The 22,367-nt window shown below is 39.1% G+C and overlaps 2 protein-coding genes across 4 annotated transcripts in view; both read right to left on the reverse strand.

Annotated features, from left to right (window-relative positions):
- Positions 1–3,854, reverse strand: part of traf3 (TNF receptor-associated factor 3) — a 16,510-nt gene extending 12,656 nt beyond the window's left edge. Inside the window, exon 1 of the mRNA XM_017703310.2 lies at positions 3,519–3,854. The gene's annotated coding sequence lies outside the window, so the exon portion shown is untranslated. The remainder of the gene's footprint in view (positions 1–3,518) is intronic.
- Positions 3,855–7,585: 3,731 nt separating this feature from the next.
- rcor1 (REST corepressor 1) lies at positions 7,586–21,795 on the reverse strand. 3 transcript variants are annotated; one of them, XM_037542285.1, is made up of 12 exons: positions 20,969–21,795; positions 20,812–20,871; positions 20,028–20,108; positions 19,626–19,678; positions 18,179–18,340; positions 16,834–16,952; positions 14,936–15,014; positions 13,394–13,597; positions 13,170–13,247; positions 12,656–12,713; positions 11,488–11,734; positions 7,586–10,333 (listed from the first exon to the last, which is right to left on the reverse strand). In XM_037542285.1, the coding sequence occupies exons 1-11, from the start codon at positions 21,123–21,125 to the stop codon at positions 11,490–11,492; spliced, it is 1,296 nt and encodes a 431-aa protein (XP_037398182.1). In that variant the 5' UTR covers positions 21,126–21,795; the 3' UTR covers positions 7,586–10,333; positions 11,488–11,489. The 3 variants fall into 3 exon arrangements, with proteins under 3 accessions (XP_037398182.1, XP_017558798.1, XP_017558796.1); XM_017703309.2 differs by having other exon boundaries at positions 11,496–11,734; positions 20,812–20,865; positions 20,969–21,794; XM_017703307.2 differs by having other exon boundaries at positions 11,496–11,734; positions 20,969–21,792.
- Between the last annotated feature and the right edge of the window lie 572 nt (positions 21,796–22,367).

Below are 22,367 nucleotides of genomic sequence, written 5' to 3' on the forward strand. Positions count from 1 at the left end.
GCACCAGATCATGATGAGTTGGGGGCAAACTCTGTAGGCCAATATTTTTTGAGTTTCTCATCGTCAAAAGTACATGGGTATCAGCAGATGTTTGCTTAAGCGAATACTGACACTTAGCAGATTTTTAGTGTTTTAAATCTAGGTTCAATGATTTACCTATCATACTCCAGACGAGATGAACGTTTAGGCGACAATGGAATACTGTGCTAAAACGTCTATTTTATTCATTTTACAGCATGTGTAAATTTGAATTTTCACCAAACACATACTCTAAACTGCTGGCTTATTATTCAGTTACTGATCTTAGACCTTTTAATTAGTAATAATACTGTATTAAAACAGTATGTACATTTGTATACTACATATGATGTTATGAGCCCACATATAGGCCTTGGCAATTTAAAGCTGACATTCTACTACGTAACAGTGAAATGTATCTTAACTTTTCCCCAACTTCTGTGTAAACCTAATCTTGACCTCACCCTAAAACCTAACCCTGGGCCTAATCACAACCCTAACTCTAAAGCTGTTCCTACTTAACTTCCACTTAGTACTTTGTCACCAATTTGAACATTTTGTAGATAAACTATAGGCAACCATCAAAATTAAAGTGTGACAGAAGCCTGTTCAGCATTTTTATGAATACTCGTGAGTTCAGAAGTGTTTCTTTTAGAGTGACATCAACAAATGACCACTGCATGTTTTACAGCATCTGTACAGCAATCCGATAATGACTGTTTAAATGTAAAACCATACATGCTTCTTTAAATGACGCAAGATGCAGCACTCCAACGCTGCTGATATCTCGGGAAGTTCTCAAGTCATAAAGAGAACTTCTAGCTAAACCTGAAAGTATTATACAGACAGTCATGTAAGCTAAAGCTATTAAAGATGAGGGGATCTTCTTGACAGTAACTTCCTAAAGTGTCAACTAAAACTAGGCTAGCATGTCTTTGTAATGTCAGTGTCAGACCTTCTTTGATTTAATTACTTTTTTCCCCCAAATGAGAGCTGAATGAACTAAAGAACTGTAATGGGCAGATGATACACGTGATATTCCACTATTATACACACACTCAAACACATAACCGTGGTTTAACACAAGCCTACAACAGTGCATGACATCTCATAAAAAGATGCCTAATCACCATTTGGGTGACCACAGGGACCTGCAGACAAATGTGGGCTATGTAAAGTCAATCAAGCAGCTAAGCTAATGTAATCACAGACAGCTTCACAAAGGATGGAAATGTGTTATATCAGTATATCTGCATTTCAGTGTCCAGGTTTCTGACAACGTTTCACCAGGCTTGCTTTTGATTTCGCTTTGGCTTGTCTTGAGAAATTTGCATCTTTCTTTCTACAGTCATTCTCGCAGTGCACTTTTTACTGGGGCCCAAGTACTGATTTAGTGTGTACTGCCCCTAACGAGGGCACTCAAGCAAGACCGCTTCACCACATGAAACACTGTTCCTTTAAAACAAAGGCAAAACAACAATACAACCCATCCCAGGGAGAGTGGTTCACTGGTGGCTGACCAATATGTGTAGTTCTCTAGGAGCTTCCAGGAATATTTAAGGGGCTTTTCCATTTGCTGCCTCATCCCTCACCATCACTGGTGACAACACACACACACACACACACACACACTAGAAGAAGCATTCAGTAAGCAGTTTGTGCTTAAAAACGGGCAGTTCACTTAGTTCAGCATACTTATAATTCTGCTACGCAAACTGCTAAAGTGTTCATCACTAATACGCACAATGTAGAACTTACACTAAAGAAATACTGCTATTCTGTTTATATTTCTGTCTACATACAACATAAACTCTTAACTTACAGTCTTACCTTGAAATTACATCAGTCAACAAAGGTTAAAGTTCCCAATACCTTTAGAATATATTTTCCTTTGGGCTTGTACTAGAAAACTTTACTAAACGTACATTTAAAGTTTTACTCCAGGAGTTTTCAGCCTAACCTCTACTAGACGCAGTTGTATAAACTGGTCGATTACCAGAGACAATAATTTTGACTTGTTTCCCTTTACTTACTATAGGGACAGACAAACCACCAACTTAAAAACATGCTAATAATAAAAGCCAGTGGGAAGTTTCAAAATCCTTTAACTGACCAGTACATATATAAAAGATAAAAAGGGGGAAAAAAAACAACACAGAATCAGTAAAACTTGCCTCAAAACAAGAAAGAGAGCAAGAGCAAACCTTTGGATGAAGCAAAAAACAATCTGCGTTCCCTCACACAAAAAGCTCTGCATCCGACTCCTACAGAACTCAATACCAGAAAGAGCTGGCAGGCGAAGAGTGTAACTCAATACACCAAGAGTGTAAGTTCAGGGCTGAATGGCGTCCAGGTAAGAAGGTTTCTTTGAACGCAGTTGTGCTGCCTGAGAAATTCATAGCAAAAATGAAACAAAAGTCTAAGGGGAATATCGGCCTATTCTCATCTGACCTTTCGACAGAGGAAGAGATAGAGTGTGACTGACACAGATGGTTAACGGGAAGAAAAAGAGCAGCTCAAATGTTGACAAATGATGATGTGACTGTAAATATGATGAGGTGACAGCAAAATGCAGCACCTAACACTGTGGTGAAAAGAATGAAGGTATGTCTGCTCCCCCTTTGCTGGTGCTCAGTGGTGTACTGTATTGTATGTGCACTGTAGCATATCAAGGGACCTTACCATGTTATTCTGAGAGCGAAACAGATGTTGGATTCAAATAGTCTGGGTTCTGAAGTGAATCTGCAAAACAGTACCCTGCTATCTTTCGAAACGACCCCATATCACCCTTGCAAACTAGTGCTGATGCCTCGGCAGGATCTCTGAACTCAACAAAGACTTAAACTTAACACTGTAGTGTGTCATCATGGTTTTTTCCATCTGTAGCCTACAGGCCTAAAACAGAATTTCCTAGGTTAGGCAGGCTACAGCTCTAAGAAAAAGAAAAACACATTGCAGTTGGTAAAGGCAGAGGAGATGTGATGTGATTATAACTGTACCTAATCACTTGTAACTGTGGTCAAGTGAGGAGCAGTGTAAAAAGTGTAAAACTGTAAAAGTATCCAGTCAGTAGTGTTTTCAGTAGCAGCTGCTATTAGTAAGTTGTATTTTCCTGGTGGGTAAACGTCTCATCCATAAGCCAGGACAGACAGCTAGTCAAAGATGGGAATTGCTGAGGCAAGACATTACCAGAGCCACCAAGATAGCACACACAGAGTTGAGATAGCAGGTTTAGGTTTAGGGCTAGCCATTTTTGAGCTCTTTTTTTAAACCCACTAGCTGAGCGACGTAGCCTGAGCTGTTCAAACAGTATTTAGCTCGGCTAGATTACCTAAAGTGGGAACTCTGGGTGCTAGCTACACAGCTTTTGTGAAGAAGCTCACAGACCTGGCTGGTCTTGACACAGGTTGCTGCTAACCCTACCTCCAACTGACACACAAGGCTACATGTATGAAAACAGCGCTGCTCAAACCTCCAAACATGGGATTTGTTGTACTCACATGAATCAGTTAGACACGTCGTCCAATGTTTCTCTGAACAATGTAATAGCAGATAGAGCCACGGCCACTCATGAAAGACAGTCCAGAGCACACGGGCGTCTAATTTTCGCGGAGAAAGCAGTCCTCCTCCTCCTCCTTGCTGGCTTTCACTCGGGCAGCAGCGGCCGAGCCATCAAACCATTTCATTGTTGAGCGTCCGATGTCGTTGAAAATTTTGCGCAGATCGTCTGTGGAAAGAAAAAGGTAAAAGAGAAACACCAGTGTACCGTGTGCTTGTTGATGTCAATTCTAGTAACTGGAAAGCCCCCTTGCTCCGACTTCCTCAGGAAATCCCCGTCATGAAAAAAAAACGTAGTAAATGGATAGTCCGTGGCCGCTAGGTGGCGGTAGCTGCGCGCCTCCAACACGTGGTAAGCGCACCGTGTTAAAAAAAAGGCCCACAATCATGAGTCACTCCCTGAAAAAGAGTGCCTTAGAGTCTATTTACACGAACAGAAAATATAGTAACATAATATTAAAACCAAAATATAATTATTTACCTGTCCAAGTTTCCATCCTGTCACACTAACTTATTTTTACATAAAAATAATGTCACATAAAGCCGCATAATGAAGTGTCAGTGACATCATTTAAGGTTTTTAGGGGAGCTAAGTCAAAAAGCTGGTTAATTTCGATTTTTTTTTATTATTCAACATTAATAATTTGTTGTTTTCCCCATCTTTGACAAGGTCTGGCAGGCATAAAACGTCCACCCCGTCACACAACCCTACTAGAACAAACAGCATAGCTGGTCATGAGCAAATCCAGCATGACGTTGTTTAGTGTGCTGATGTGCTAATCAGCAAATATGGAAGTTATTAGTCAGGCCTCAAGAAAAGTCAGCGTACGTTATAATTTGGATGCTTGTATGCTGGTCAACAAGCATGACCACACCGGGTGACCAGATAAACTGGCACCAAACCTGCATGGACCAGATTTAATCTGCATGGACTTCATGCTGGTCTGTGGTGTTTTGTAATCAGGGAACATAAAGAAAACAGCTTTTCATGATAATATTTCTGGACAATATTTACACGTTATGTTTACTGTTGAAAACTGACGTAGGTCTTACCTTGGCGTGCAGCAGCCAGCTAACCTGCACTGTGCCACCCACATAGTCACTGCTTCAGCGTGATGGGGCTGTACTTCTGTTTTATGTTACACTGAGAAAAAAAAAAGCAAGAGCGATGTAAACGCTAAGAATGATGCACAACTCAAACTATTATAGTGAACAAGTGCGACATGAAAATATTAATGAGCACGTGAATTTCGCACGAGTCTTTAATTACAATATTAATTAAATTAAAATCTTTTTCTAATGAACAGAGTGGTTCGATTCCAGTAGTTTTGGAGTCGACTCCGAATCCAGTTCCAAGTGGTGGGAATCGATGGAGTCGATCCCAGGAATTAATTCCACACAATATTTTTTTCGATTCTCTGTTCAAAAATAAATAGACGAGCAAGGAGAACGTTGTTTGATACAGACAGTATTTTGTTAGATATTGTACATTTTACGTTGTTTTGCTTTGTTTTTAGGCTGTGGATAAACTGACGGTGGAATATCTCACTGTGCGAGCGGTGTGTTACGGTCTCTGTGAAGAGCCGAGTCTGAAGCTTTGGATTCGACTCCCGATTCCTAAATTCCTGGAATCGGAGTATCGACTCTTTCTGGGATCGACCCCCAGCCCTACTGATGAATGTTTCCCAGATCCTCTACGTCTGTAACCTGGGTTAGCGGACACTAAACGCCCATAACACAATCAAAGACGACGACAGATCTGGCTATAAAACCGCAGATTTCTGAATCAGGAGAGTTAAAGGAACACCTTTTCAGTCCAGGGAACACGCTATTTCTGTTTAGTAACTTAATTTTAGTTGGAAAGTGTAAATTGTTTCAATCTCGTCAGTTTTTGGTAATCCGCTAAATTCCGTTAGAATGTATGTGAAATGTAGAGATTATAACAACAGGCGTGCCTTGATAAACTGATAGGTGATGATGGAGAATCTCAGCACCTGTCAGACCAGTTTCTAACAGACGTTAGAGAAAAACTGAACAGGCCTGATGAGGACGTGGACTTAGTTACTCAGCGAGGCTTCACCCTCTACAGCTCCACCAAATGTTGTACATCCAGCCCTGAACGCCACATAGACGCGCGTACAGCCGAGCGACACCTTCATTTCTGTACAAAGCCGTTTATCGACAGGCGTTTCAGTTTCAGACAGTTAACTGGACTCCACGGACCCACTTTCCCAATAAACCTGTGTGCGGCACAGCAAGTTTTACAAGTAATAATAATACTTAGTAAAACTTTTGCATATATGGAGAAACATTTTACTGATCTGACTCAGGATCACGAAACTTATATTTGCATATTCGATCACGTAACCAAGTTTAAGGCTACTTTCATTTCGGCACTGCTCACAGCTCCTTATTTTAAGCCACTGGCTGGACTTTTCTGATGAGACTGGTTTGAAAGCCATTTGCGATTAAAATAAATAAATATCATTTAAAAACTTTTATAAATAAATAAAAGTGCAACCCCATTCTCACTTATTGTTAAACACATTATTAAATAAATAAACACATAAAGGAGAATTTCGCAAATTATTCTAAATAATTAAATCGGTAAAAATGAAAACAAGGCCATACAGACAGGTTTGACTGCGGTGAAAGGAACCAGACATCTGAAGACGTTAAGGCTAAAGCTGCCTCCCAAAAAGACAGAGCATGAAATGGTTGCGAATGCTTTGCTTGATGTCTGACTTTGTTTTGTAAGTTTTTAGGTTTTGGCCTAGAACATATTTTAATACACCCAAAAATCACACGTTCGGAAAACGTCATGGCACGTCACTGGCCATTGTGAATATCCAATGAAATGCTTAACGGACATCGTGACAATTCCTGGTTTCCATTAGCGCCACTGTTGGGAGGTCACAGTTTCTCTAGATGAGCAATTTAACATCAGACCACTCCGAACGACTTTATTTACAACCGAGCGACGGACTTATGCGGACGTTTAGCCAAGTCAGTGGGGTTCTCTTAAACACTGCAGCCCAGTGCCCACCGGCCCAGTCAGAGACCCACTTCAGGAATAGGAAGTGATGTTTGCGTTTAACTTCTGATGAGTGTAACTGGATGCTTATACATCTTAACGTTTTTAAGGTCTTCAAGTATAATGCAGCGCTTAACCTGGATCACCTGCTTGTAGAGTAAATCTATAAGGCCTTAAGACAGATAGCACCGTCCAACTGCTACAATGAAACTGGAGGGGCCAGAGCTTCATTATTACACCTACTGTGAAACATCACGGAGCTTCCTAAGCACCACAGACATGGTCAAAAAAGTGAAAAATACTAAGCAGATCTGCCTAACTTACAAGGATATACAGTTTGTTTTTCTATCTCATTATAACATATGGAACTAGGCATCTGCTGTTAAAGTTTTATATCATTCTAATTACCTAACCTTGTGACACAGTTCATTATAATAACAGTTTAAAAAAATAACACATGAAAAAGATATTCATGTGCTCTGAACGTCATTTCTTAATAGCACGAACATGGTGGTGGTTATACAGCTTGGATTTATGTCCTTGAATAAATTGGCACAACAGTCCTTCATTTCTGGAATCATGTTGACATTCCTACTGGCATCAAGTATTTCGCAGCCCCTAGTTTTTTGTTTTGATGAGGTGGTAAACTATTGGTATTCTGGCTAGCACACTGAATATGGGGGGGGAAGAAGGGGAAAAAAAAAAAAAAAAAAAAAAAAAAAACAGCACTGTGACCTTTACCAAAAACTGTGGAGGTGCTCGAACCAATAACGCCATAAAAAGCTGCACAAACATCAAATAAAGCAAAGGATCACAATGTGACAGCAAAGCAAAACCAAAGCAGCTCTGTGAATCTTTAACAAAGTAAAAAGAACAAACAATCTTCTTAGACTAAAAGGCAGTGGTGGAGTGTACATGATAATAGTTTAAGTGCTGAATACTGCGGTACAGTTAAAAAGAGCCTCATAGACCGAATACATTTCATTGGTTTATTAGGTGGCTAATGTGACAAACTGATTATATATGTGCAAATATGTAATGGCAATAGAACGCACACACGCATACACACACACACACACGCGCATACACATGCACACACACAATCATGCATGTGCATTCATTTAGAAACAAGTTCCAAAATGGTCTACCCTTTGGAGGAGGTACTGGTACAGTACGAAAATAAAAGAATGGTGAAAGGAGAAAATGAGCGATCTCAGGACCTACTTTACCGCTTTTGTCCCAATAGCAGTAGCTTGAGTATTATATCTGCAGTGCCTTTAAGACAAACAACTGTCATTCAATGTTGCCCTCTTATCTCTCTTTTTATTGGAGTCTACACCTTCAAATTTGGGCCTGGACTGCCAAATTATTGCCCTTGCATGCAAGACAGAACTTAGTACATCGATCAAAAACCCAAGGGAAAAACACTCACCCTCCAAAAAAAAAAAAAAAAAAAGACAATCCTATCAGCCCCAGTAAAGAAATCTCTCTTCACAGACATAATATACATTTCTTTTGCTATAATCATATATAACTCTTACCATTTACAGAGGAAAACTTCTTCAATGGTTCATTAAGCATTCATCTTTAAGGAATACTTCAGTGTTTTTTTAACCTAATCACAGCATATAGCTGTCAATAATTTCAATATATCTTTATACTTATTAAAAACAAACAATCTGTTGACTCAAAACAGACAGTAGATGTCACTGGACAGTTGGACAGGCTTCCATTTTAGGTGCGCTGTGAGTCAACCTTTCTCTAAAGCTGTTTTCATACCTAGTTTGTTTGCTGCACAAGAGTTTGTTTCATCTTTTCTTTAAGTTCAGTTGGTTTCACTTTACAAAGAATCAAATAATACATGTGGGATTGCTGGATTAAACAGATATTTGGCTTACAAGCTCTGCTACTTTCACACTTGCATCCATTAAACTACTTGACCTTCAATAGCTTGGCACAGTACAAGATCCAGATCTATCCCTTGGTTATATTCTTGATATTTTATGAAAATTTAAATGCTTGATGTCTACATGTATAGCAATCAGAGTAATAAAAATAAAGCCTTTATATAATCGATTGGCTTAATTATCTGTCAGTTTGTATTCAACCACGTTGCTGATATCTGGCCCAACCTATTCAACCTATACTTTCCACAGTCCATGTGACAAAATCAAATGCTTTGCTATCATTTGGGCAAAGTGGATGTTCATACCCGTCACAACGGACCAAACCAAAGAGAAAGTTCCAACTGCCCTTACTGAACAAAGTAGGTATGTAAGTGTCCTAAGAGATTAGTCTAAACTGATACTACTATGGTTTCACTGGATTACATTATAAAACACTCAGGTATTGCTTTAAGGCATCACTTAACCCATCCATTTAAATCCTTCTTAAGGGAGATCCAGACCACTATATTTATAAATGGGCACAATAAAAATCTGTTTAAAATCTTGCAAGGATAAAAGGAACAGTTCTGACACCTACATCTGTTTTCTCTTTTATATGATTCAACTTTTGTTCTGAAATCCATCACACACAACGGGCTGGAACCTAAGAGAAGCTTGCATTTGTAGGGTAATGTTGACAAGCCCCAGCTGTCATGAGCTCCGCAATGATGTCTGAATTACAGTACAATGTCGCTGAGGAACTGAGCAGAGCAAGACAGACTGAAAAAGTGTAGGGAAGGAAGAAGGCAGTAAATTCTTCCTCTTCACGGCTCTGCGGTTATTTGGTTCGCTAGAGGAAAATCACTTGATTGCATTTGAAACATGCTTCACTTTGCGAAACCAGAGGGCTGATTCCATTTCCACAGCTCTGCCAGTTCACAGACAATAATATCTTAAAATTAAGGCTGTTTGCAGAGTAATGTGGCAATGCTGAATGTTCCACCAAAAAACATCCAGCATTCAGTAATAACCAAGATTATTCATCCAATTTTCAAGTAAGCTGGAAAACAGATTCAGCTGTCAAAATTCCAAACTCTTCAATACAAACCCTTTTATTACTGGAAAGACGATCATTCTCCTGAAACCACTTTTTAAGCAAATAAATAGATTAATAGCTTAACTCATGATAGAATTGTTTGACAGAAGTCACTTAAAATTACAAGACATACTAAATCTGATTGCTTTATAAATTGATGAAAAAAAAACTTGTTTTTGGTACACTAAAGTAATAGTAAGGGGAAAACAGTATGAGAGGAACTGGTCAGAGAAAGTCCACTTGTGGGGAGTTAAAACAGGTGAGAAAAATCAAGCAATTTCATTAAGCTCCTTCGCATACAGGCCGTTCAGTTTAGTGAAGCTAGGACGGTCAAGCGTTTTTTTTTTTTTTTTTTTTACTTTTTTGACGAGATCATATAATCCATCCATCATCCTCAATATTTCTGAAGGTTAAGTGAACTTGATGCTTGGAGCATCACTGCCTATCTGTGTTGGCACAGACCATGCAAAGATGATCCTTATTCCTTGGTCAGACCTGGGGAGGTTTACACTTCCGTTTGGCAGGACGTGCCAAAGTCCTGGGGCTCAGCCAGGTGAAGGGAGCGGGGACGAGGACAGAAGAGTGGGAATGGTTGCTATGAAGCAGCTATGCTGGGAGCCATGGAAGCCCTGGGGTCTCTTCAGCACAGCAGTAAAATCAACTGGACTGCATTCAGGTCATTTGGTCTGGTGTGGGCACTCAAGAGGCTGAGGGGGTTTGTGTTTCTGTAGGTGTAGGTTCCTGAACAAAAGAACAAACTGTTATTTAAATTACTTCCATTTCCCCCAACATCACGTAATGAAAAATTTTTTGGTAGTCAAAAAGAACTACACAAAGTAAAGTAGTGTGCAAGTCTGCAACCACTCCATTTAGATTTCCAATCTAAACAAATAAGCATTAAGTATAAACACAGAAAACTATGCAGAAGCTTTAACAATGAAATATACATTTTTCAGTATTTAATATGCTCCAGCAATCCCAAACACATTCAGTGACATGCAGTTTTGGCCAGTCCACCGTTCTGACAACACTACCAGCTTCTTTCTTTGAGTTTGCATGTTTTCTTAATTTTTAATCTATTTTCTTTCCTTGGTAATGGCTCTCTCATTAATAGCAACACATCCTTTCTGACCCCATAGCACTGAGGTGTCTTCTCACAGTAGAAAGATGGACAGAAACTTCAATTATAATTATAATTCTATTTTTTTTGCTTTTTATCATTTTTCAGTTTTCCTTTTCATATTCCCTTCCTTATGCGAGTGGACTAGATAACCTCCTCAGAAATATCTAATGACAAATGAATAATGTGTATTTAATGGCTTAATGACTGAGAATTATATAAATGAAGGCGTGGTGACCTTTGCACAGTACTGTATACACACACACACAAATATATATATATATATATATATATATATATATATATATATATATATATATATATATTATACACATACACACAGATAATAGATAAGACTTTTTATCTGTGTTTCAGTGTTCAAAGATTAAAATGAACTGCCTGTCCTGAGTTCTTCACAGCTGTCCACAGACTACCTGTAATTCTTGGAATTTTTTTTCTATACACATTTCCCAAAAGTTCTCAATAGAATTTAAATCTGGTGATTTTGCTAGTTGTGTCATCACCTCAGCTTCCTCCCCCTCATACCACTCCCTCACTTGGCAAGTGGTAGGTCATTGTCTTGCCCATTATAGTATTGTCTTACAATATGCAGTCATTATTTTGTGGTTTTCTTCCTTTAAATAAGGAAGGGATAGTTCCCTTCAAACACATCAAAAACAGCTGGAACTCATGAACGGATGAAAATTGTTTTGACTGTCAGCGTGTAATCCTACACATTTTTAGCAACATATAATCTGGAGCATTGATATAAGACCTTCAGACCTCCTTCTGGTCCTCTGGTGGTACTGGAGTGGTGGTGCCCTCCTCAGACGACACCTCCATCTTCTCTTCCTCAGAACTTTTTGAACCTTCCACGCCATGTTCAGCCTCCCACTCTTGCAGTACCTCGTCCAGGTTAAAGCGTCTCCGGTAGTTCACAAAAAAGTTTTTCACTTGGACCACTGACTTGTTGCCAATGACATCAGAAATAGCCTGGAAATCTCGTCCATATTTCCTTATAGCTGAGAAAGGGATGAGAAAAAGAAAAATATTTAAGCCAAAGAATGCTAAAATTGCTATAAACAGTATTATAAGTGGCGCTTGATGAAAATAGTTGACATAATGCATATTTGACTATGCTGCCCCTACAGAATTACAGAATAACTACAGCGGAACTCTCATCAATATATTTTTTCTCTCAAAGTATGTAAATAATCTCCTATAGAGCTGTTGAGTTTAATTTGTGTTAAAGCTAGAAGTACTTGACTTTCAAAATCCTAACAGATCATGTCTGTAAAAAACAGCTGCAACTGTTGCACTCAAAACCACAGATCTCACTGTTATTACATGACACAAATAAAATTAAACTGGACGACAGGCTTTTATGTAAGAACTGTAGAAAAAAAAGCAAACTGGGGATGAATATCAGGATGAAATGCAGATATCACAGTCAGTCAGAGCTGGAGAAAAAAAATTACTATAAACTGGTTGCTGACTTGAACTGTAAAGACAGTGATTTTTAGCCTGAACTCAAAAAACAGCTCTTCTTTCTCTACAGTCACACTGTCTTCTCTCTCTTCACCTTTGCTTCTCTGCTAGCTCTCTGACTGGTTGTTGCCATAATTACTCGCTCTGATACATCACTGACCATCTCACATTACAGGTCTCATAAAAGGTTTGAGTTGTAAAAATCAGAGGGTCATCGATCACTTCAGAGCTTGATCAGAAAGCTAAGGACTGACTTTCTTCTTTCATACTACCAGATCATTTGCGCTGTCAATCGCTTCTGACTGAGCTCCCAACATGGATTCAGATTGTGAAAATTGCTCAGTAAGGAAAAATCAGGGTTAAAACCCGGGCTAAAAATTGTGAAGTGTAGGCACAGCTTAAGCCATTTTAAATAAGAACCGACTGGTTCAAGTCAATGCTGGTTTAAAAATTACCTTGTACCGCAAGAAGTTGCTCCTCTGTAGTCCAACGGGTGTTAAACTTCTGACTGACCTAGAAAAACAGCATGTTCATATTAGACGGAACATCTGCTCAGTACACAAAAGTGCTAGCAAAAAGCCTGAACAATTAATGATGCTGAATTATTGTATGAAGTGGGCAATACCAAAATATTTTGTCATTGTGATAAAGAAAAAAACAATTAGCTGCATATTTACTTACAAAGACAGCATAATTAGCCCTGTTTAGTGCAGCATAGTAAGCGCAATAGTGAATAAAAAAAAAACTACTCGATTTTTTTTTTAATGAAGCTCTACTTGCTATTGTGATATGTATATCAAAAATGTCTAAGTACTGTAATATTTGTGCCACATTGTGCCACTTCTCTATGCTCCAGCATCTTGTGTACAACTATTACTTTTCGAGTTCAAAGAGCAAAGAAACACAATCTTTAAAATCACTTAGAAAATCTTCAATAAGAGAAATCCAAAGACAGGACAGCGTGATTACCTCAGGAGGCCGGAACTCCTCCACTCCTGTATCCAGCATCTCTCTCAGTGCGCTGTTGCTTTGTTTAATGCTCTGGATCTGCAAGTTTCATATTTCAACACTTGGCACACTCATTTTTACATAATAACTATCCATCTAAAATACTTATTATCAAAACCCATCATCATTAGCAGGTCAGACCCATGTAGCTAATCTTTAACCAAAACTAATGAGACAGTTCTAACCTGTCGTTTAGTAGCGACAAGCTCCATGTCCAGCTGCCTCAGTATGCTGGTCGCAGCAGAGCCGCTACTCGAGATTGCAGTCACGTCGCTCTGGTTTAGGTGCATGCCTTTGGGTGGCTTCCTTTTTGCCCGGTGGAGGTTCCGTCCAATCAGACCCTGTGCCTCCTTCTTCACATGCGCTGGCTTTTCTGCAAGACCTGTTGGCTAAAAAGGGGTTTGAATAATGTCAATACCAATAAGCTGCTAGTTTGTACACATCCTGGCTTAAAAGACACCCCACTGTGATACTGCCCATCACTGGAAAAAAGGTCTTGAAAATTGGCTTATGGAAAAAAGTCAACACTACATGAAGGCTTTCTGTGCCACCGCAATACATCACCCTTTCTATGCATCTTTCTACAGCCAGTTTTCTTTGACGGATAAAAGCAATTGTGAAATCTCCATAATTTGGGAACCAGTTATGCTTATATGACTATAATAATAACAATAATAATAACAATAATAATAACAACACCAACAACAACAACAACAGCAACGACAACAAAACCTTATGTATAGAGCACTTTACATACATGAAGCAGCTCAAAAGTAAAGTTAAGTGATACTTTTTTTGATCCCACAAACGGGGAAATTCCACCTCCGCATTTAACCCATCCGTGAAGTGAAACGCCACATACACACTAGTGAACACACACACTAGGGGCAGTGAGCACACACTTGCCCGGAGCAGTGGGCAGCCCTATCCATGGCGCCCGGGGAGCAGTTGGGGGTTAGGTGTCTTGCTCAAGGACACCTCAGCCATGGACTGTCAGCCCTGGGGATCAAACCGGCAACCTTCCGGTCACAGGGCCAGATCCCTAACCTCCAGCCCACGACTGCCCCTAGAATAGAACTCAAAGCAGAAACGCACAATAGAACAATAAAAGAAAAAATAAAATTAAATATGAAATGAAACACACAAATTACAATAATCTTTAAAAACATTTTTTTATAAAAAGGTAAATTTAAAAGATGTGGTTTGGGGGCAGTCGTGGGCTGGAAGTTAAGGAGCTGGCCCTGTGATTTGTATTGCTGCATTTCAATTGTTTGTAATATAAAAGAAATGATGTCAATTTTCATGTCCAACAGGCAAGGTATCTGAGCCATGGATTCATTAAAATTGGTACCGATAGCTTAGCAACAACTACAGATTTTGAACAGCAATCAGGTTTTATATCAGGAGACACTGACTGATGCTCACTTTAGCAATAAATACACAACACACATCACACTAAAGACTCATAGGCAGGATCAGAGGTAGAAGAAACTCAATTGCCAGAAAAAAAGAAGTAGAACAAGAAATAAATGATAAATGGTTCCAGTTTATTATCTTTCTTTCAATTAACCAGATGATCAAATCATATGGCACACTAAGTGTTTATGACTCCTACAGACAAACAGCATACTTTATGTACGTTATGTAGTTATGAGAGTGAAAAACTAGTGTGAGCCCTCAGGGCTTAAAGGGATAAGAAGTAAAGAAAGAAGTAAACTCAAATTTACCTCTTTTTTCTCCTCCTTGTTCACCTCCAATTCCGCATCACCTGGGGAGGTGCAGTTCGTCTCATCAGCCTCATCGTCACTACAACCAAAAAAAATATTTTTTATTTAAATTGTGAACGATTCTGTGAACGATTCTATGAACCATGTACAACCCCAATTCCAATGAAGTTGGGACGTTGTATAAAAAATAAATAAATACAGAATACGATGATCTGCAAATCCTTCTCAACCAATATTCAATTGAATACACTACAAAGACAAGATATTTAATGTTCAAAAGATAAACTTTATTGTTTTTTGCAAATATTCACTCATTTTGAATTTGATGTCTGCAACACGTTCCAAAGAAGTTGGGACAGGGGCATGTTTACCTCTGTGTTACATCACCTTTCCTTTTAACAACACTCAATAAGCGTTTGTTGAAGCTTTGTAGGTGGAATTCTTTCCCATTCTTGATTGATGTGCAACTTCAGTTACTCAACAGTCCGGGGTCTCTGTTGTTGTATTTTGCGCTTCATAATGCGCCACACATTTTCAATGGGAGACAGGTCTGGACTTCAGGCAGGCCAGTCTAGCTCCCGCACTCTTTTACAATGAAGCCACGCTGTTGTATCACATGCAGAATGTGGCTTGGCATTGTCTTGCTGAAATAATCAGGACATCCCTGAAAAAGACGTTGCTTGGATGGCAGCATATGTTGCTCCAAAACCTGTAAGTACCTTTCAGCATTAATGCTGCCTTCACAGATGTGCAAGTTACCCATGCCATAGGCACTAACACTCCCCCATACCATCAGAGATGCTGGCTTTTGAACTTTGCGCTGAAAACAATCCAGACAGTCCTTTTCCTCTTTGGCCCGGAGGACACAATGTCAATGATTTCCAAAAACAATTTGAAATGTGGACTCGTCAGACCACAGGACACTTTTCCACTGTGCGTCAGTCCATCTCACATGAGCTCGGGCCCAGAGAAGCCGGTGGTGTTTCTGGGTGTTGTTGATATATGGCTTTCGCTTTGCATGGCAGACTTTTAACTCGCACTTGTAGATGGAGTGATGAACTGTGTTCACTGACAATGGTTTTCTGAAGTGTTCCTGAGCCCATGTGGTAATATCCCTTACAGAATGATGTCGGTTTTTAATGCAGTGCTGCCTGAGGGATCGAAGGTCACGGTCATTCAGTGTTGGTTTCCTGCCTTGCCGCTTACTTGCAGAGATTTCTCCAGATTCTCTGAATCTTTTGATGATATTGTGGACTGTAGATGATGAAATCCCTAAATTCCTTGCAATTACATGTTGAGAAACGTTGTTCTTAAACTGTTGGACTAGCTGCTCACGCAGTTGTTCACAAAGTGGTGAACCTCGCCCCATCCTTGCTTGTGAACGACTGAGCCTTTCAGAGATTCTCCCTTTATACCCAATCATGACACTCGCCTGTTTCCAATTAACCTGTTCACCTGTGGAATGTTCCAAACAGGTGTTTTTTGAGCATTCCTCAACTTTCCCAGTCTTTTGTTGCCCCTGTCCCAACTTATTTGGAACATGTTACAGGCATCAAATTCAAAATGAGTGAATATTTGCAAAAAACAATAAAGTTTATCCGTTTGAACATTAAATATCTTGTCTTTGTAGTGTATTCAATTGAATATAGCTTAAAAAGGATTTGCAAATCATCATATTCTGTTTTTATTTATATTTAACACAACGTCCCAACTTCATTGGAATTGGGGTTGTATAACACCATACATGTATTTAAAGAAAAGCTAGAACCAGACAAAATTAGGCATAAGACTGAAAATTGACAATTAATCAAAACATAATATTAACACATCTATCCATCAATCAATGAGACATCCTGCCTGGATAAATGGGTTTATATAAATGGTTATGAATAGCTGACCTCTCCTCACGGTCTCTCTTTTGTTTGCGTGCGTGTCGGTCCATGACACTGGTTTTACTGCGTGTTTTCTTCCATGAGTAATAGAATCTAACCAGGCTTGCAATAGATTTGTCTGGAAGCTGGTCAAAGAGAAAAAAAACATCTATACATTAAAGGGCAATAGATCCAACATGCCAACGTAATGCACAGCTTTTATGGTACATTGCAGATGCATAAACTCACTGTAATATGAAAACAGTACCATACAAGATTCAAATAATAAATAAACTGCTGATGCGTCCACAATGTTGGAGAGTTGTAGGCAACTGTTGTGTATTATGTAGCTTTAAATAAAACATGTATAATATCTAGAATGAAGTTATGATGAAATTAACATCCAGAATGCCTCCCATTAGAAAAGTGACCAAATCTCAAGGTTGCTTACTTACCTTTTGTTAAACAACTATAAATAAATTAACAGATAAATTATAGTATTTTCATCATCACTTAAAGGGCTCATATCTTGGAAAAACCCATTTCCCTCATTTAAATAATAGCGTTTGATCATTGTTAAAGTTTCAAAACACACCATTCCCTCTACAGTCCTCACAGTGCACTACAGTCTAAACTAGTACTAAAACAGCCCGTTTTGAATTCATTCCTTCTGTGATGGCATGAAAATCAGCACATTTAAACATACCTGCCTACTGAACCTCTAGCAGTTTAGCCCCATCCATTCAAACTGGCATTATAAGAAGTGTTTCAGCCTGGGCTGCTTTTGTAATAAGGCACAAGACAGGGCAGCTAATCAAAACACAAGTCATTTACACATATCAGTCTTATAGGCACAGTAACAAAATAGCTTGTTTAATTCTAAGGGATAGAGATATATTGAAAAATGATGAATTATGGCTGCTTTTGGTACATAAAAAATGTAATATACTGGCCCTTTAATAAACATTTTTATTGTTTAGTAAATAAAACATTTTAAAACACCTCCTGATGTTAATATATTTTATATAGTTTAAAATTTGAATCAACACTGTACTGAATAAAATCAAAGTCATAAATGGTAAATGATACTTTATCCTTCACCTAGATATGCTTACTTGTTTTCTAATGATAAGACAGTGTGTACTAGTTAACGTAATTTCATCTGCATGATGCCAACTGTCTTCTACTACGTTTCATTCATGGTAGCATTTTTATGCAATTATTTTCCTTTGAAGTCAGTTCTGCGGTCATTTTCAATATGTCAGTGATTTGAATTTCAACAGATCCCCTGGCTGGACAGCCATGTACGAACATCCAGGAAACTTCCTTTTTTCTAAAATGTGTAATGCTATATCAGTCCCTCGTGGCTCACCATCTGTTGTATGCGGTGGAAAGTCTTGCCATGAAAGCTGAAACCCTGTTCAAATAGCACTTTGTCCTCCACTGTCCACTCATCTGGAAAAGGGGTGAAGTTGGGCAGGTCTGCCAAAGACTTTTCTATGTTGTGTTTGTGCCAGAAAAGCATGCCCAATGCCTGTCAAAGAGAAACAGCATCATAATGAGTATAGATATACATTCCATATAAATAAATCATTATTACAGTATGTTAGAAGAAAACAGTATATACACTCATCATCCACTTTATTAAAAATCATGTACAATAAAGTAGCTAAGTTATAGGGCCTACTACCTTACAGGTGCGCTACATAGGTCTACAATTACAGACTGCAGCTCATCTGCTGTCATTCACAATTTGTCAGTCTTTCTCTACCCTATTCATCAATCATCACCATGTAACCACAATCTGCTGTTGACCTGATACAAACCCAGTTCCAAAAAAATTGGGACAGTAGGTAAAATGCAAAAAAACAGAAAACAGTGATTTATAAATCTACTTTGACCTGCATTTGATTCTCATGTTTATTTTATCTTATCTTCACTGTAACCTGTACATCTGTGGAATAACCATTAAGGTGGAACACATTTTGGAGCAACATATGTGCCTTCTAGATGATGTCTTTTTCAGACATGTCCATGCATATTGCAACATGACGCCAGGCCTCTTTCTGCACATGTAACAACAGCATGACTGTGTAATCAGTGAGCGCCGGTGCTAAACTGGCCTGGCAGCAATCCAGAACTGTCTTCCATTATTAAGCTCAAAATACAACAACAAAGGCCCTGTACTGCAGGCTTGTATAACTAACAAAAGGCAAAAAATACGCTTCTAAAAAGCTGAATTAATTGATGTCATCAGTCACCAAACGATTAATAAGTGTTATCAAAAGGAAAGGTGATGCGACACAGTGATAAACATGCTCATGTCTCAACATTTTTGGAATACGCTGCAAGCATATATTTTTAAAAGACCATAAGGTAAAATATGAAATATTGTGTTTTAACGGAATACAAGTCAAACAGGATTTACTCATCCCTGCTTTCTATTTTTATTTGCATTTAGATACTGTTCAAACATTCTTAGACTTGGCTTTATTTGGGTGGTAGATCATTTATAACAAAGACACATATCAGAGACACTGACCTGGTAGTGTCATGGTAGTGCGTAGACTGCTGGTACCAGTGTGTCAGGGACAGCAGCCACTGACTATCTGTGTGGTAACTTATGGAGGTCTGAGAGATGCCTAACAAACTGTGCATCAACAAATCTCTAACTGCGCACCAGCAAGTAGGCCTTTCAAATAAAGTGCCTGGTGAGTGTATAAAATATTCATTAGGTAATCAAATCTGAAGCAAAGGTGCCATTAATCCCAATCAGAATTGCTCCATTATAGTAGATACAAAAGCCATATTAAGTTTACCTGCTCCATATTGTACCCATGTTTCTCTTTGGCTATTGCAATATACTCATCCACTGAAAGAAAAACAAGATTCAAAAACAATCATAATAACCACCAAAACATCCATCCTACATTAAACAGGTAACAATTTATTAGCATTAGTGTTTATTTTAAACCAGTGCCAGTTTTGTTGGCTGGTTAATAGCTCTTTATAATATTCTCTATACATTCACATTATAAAAATAGCTCATTTTAAAGCTATAAAAAACAAATATAAAACAAAATACAACAAATAGCAGTATTGGAAAAGTGTTGAATTTAAGGATTAGTTTCAGTATGGGATGAGACCTGAGGTTTCAGTATCAGGACTGAAAAAGAAGTTCCATCTCAAATTCTACATATACATACTCGTCAGTAACTCACATTTCGCCTCTGCCAAGTTTTGGTTGGGAATCCACACCAACATTCCCAGATTCTCCCTCTCTTGGCTTGCTTTTGCTACTTCTGATAAAGAAAGAGGCACAATGATTACTTGACAAACCCAAAGTAATCCATAATTTTCTACAACACTGCATGCTAAGGCGACTGCAGGGCTAGTAGTAGTGCTTGTTTCCAAGGCCACTGTGCTGGGATATGAGAGGCAGGTTGTGCCTTGATCGAGGGGACAGCAGCACTCAGAGGAAAGACAAGTAAGCTACACTATGCAGTCCTTTGCTACGGGATCTTTTTTTAGTGATTTGAATGGGTTTCAACCGCCATGCAACATAGGAGCAGCTCGTCACTAAATAACATTAATGTAACTGACATACAATCATTTCTAATGGACTCCTTCCTCGTCGTAGAAGACTTGGAAGTTAAGCTGAGATCTTAACCATGTAAATAACCACTTCTAAATATGAACATCTCTAGGTCGCACTTCAGCTGCCCAAATTAGGCAAGTCAAAATATGCTAGTGCACGTACTGAAGGCAAAACTTCTTTTTGTTTTAATCACTAATTCACAGTGGCAGTAACACACACACACATATTCAGGACGATTTAGGTCCATATCAGAGCACATTCAATGGAATTAAGGAACAACTAATATCTTGTGTCTTTTAATGCTGATCTAACTGCAGAAACTATTTAAACAACGGGCTGTGTTTGAGGCTATTACAACGAGGAACCTGCTCTATCATTAGACCTCAGAAAACTGAATTTCCACGCACCGGGGTCGTAATCCGGCACAACTGCCTGGTACTGCGGACCCACTCGCATCCCGCCTGCACCTTTTAACAAGCCAAAAAGAAGAAGAGGCACACACATTAAAACCAACAGAAGTGTGAGAAGTTATCGCGAATGACCGAGGCTACCACCGCCACTTACCATGCTCGTCATCACTTGAGGAGCCCGAACTTCCTTCCTCCCATGAATTGTTACTGTTCCCGTTTGAAGTAAAACTTTTGGTCGGGTTATTCACCGAGTTTCTGCCTCTCCTCTTCCCAGATATCTCGGTGGTGCCCTTCTCCAACATCGCGGGCATCTCGGAAAAAGAGCCGAGGAACTTTAGCGGCGGCGGATTCTCACAGTCCTGCTTGCTAGCCGCTAGCGCAGCCGGTCACAGATGCTCTGATGGCTAATTTGCGGCAAAGGGGCCTCCGGTGTAAAAAAAAAAAAAAAAAATCCGAAAATGAATATGAACTTAGTGCACAGGTTTCCTCAAAGCGGGCTTAAACCAGCCGGAGGCGAGCTACAACTGCTGAGAAAAGATGGAGTCTGCAGGGTTGTTAGCTGAGCCGAGCACGCTAGCTAGCTGAGTGAGCAGGATACTCGGACTGACAGAAGTAAACGGATTAGCTAGCCGGCTAACTGTTAGCTCCCCGTAACATCACACATACACCCAAGCTGCATCGATAGCCTAGCTAGCAAAAATAGCATTAGTTTCTCATATCGTCCAAAAATTTAATTCGAAGATTTCCAGACAGTATCGAGAAACGACTGCTCTCCGTTCGCCCGCGCGTGCAAGTCAAACCTGAGGAAAGAAACGGTTTAACCTCAAACGCAACTCTGTAGAAGTGTTGATGAGATGCGGAGGCAACTTCTCTCCACTTCCACACACTGTACTTCAGCCAGGCCCGGACACACTCCACTGTGAATTGGCTCAAAGAACACGTTTACTCAGAGAGTCGGCCTGCTGATGTTAATCCGAGAGGGCAACGTGAGGGGGGATGGAGAGGGAGAGACACGACGGAAGACGATAATAACCTCGGACTCCTAGTTTTAGATTTAGGAATAACTTCTACATGGCAAAAAGAAAGGTTACGATTAAAAGCAGCGTTCCATGCACAAGCTAATTCCAAAGTATAAAGTAAACGCCAAAGCACTACTGAGTAAAAATACCTTACAACATAACGCTAAAAATTAACCTTAAAATAACAAAACAAGGTGACATGCTGTGACTGACAACAGCACAAGACCTTTTAACTTAAATAATGCTCCAGAGGGAAAATATTTGGGGTGGGGTAAATCCCCCAAAAGAGGAATTTGTTATATATGAACATTTAATGTATGTTCATCAAGTTTAACATTGTGTATATCTGTTTAATGTTCAATTTATGTTTAAAACTATTTTAAGCAGGTAACTTGAAAAATTCTGCTATGAAGGCAGATTCTTTTGTGGTACATAAATTAAAACCATAAATTCAGTCTGTTTCAAGTGTACTTTACCCCTTTTATGAGAATCTTTCAAAAGTAGAGCTTTTTATATTTGCTGTGGATTTCAAGA

This window comes from Pygocentrus nattereri, chromosome 10 (assembly GCF_015220715.1).
Source record: "Pygocentrus nattereri isolate fPygNat1 chromosome 10, fPygNat1.pri, whole genome shotgun sequence".
NCBI classification, from domain to species: Eukaryota; Metazoa; Chordata; class Actinopteri; order Characiformes; family Serrasalmidae; genus Pygocentrus; species Pygocentrus nattereri.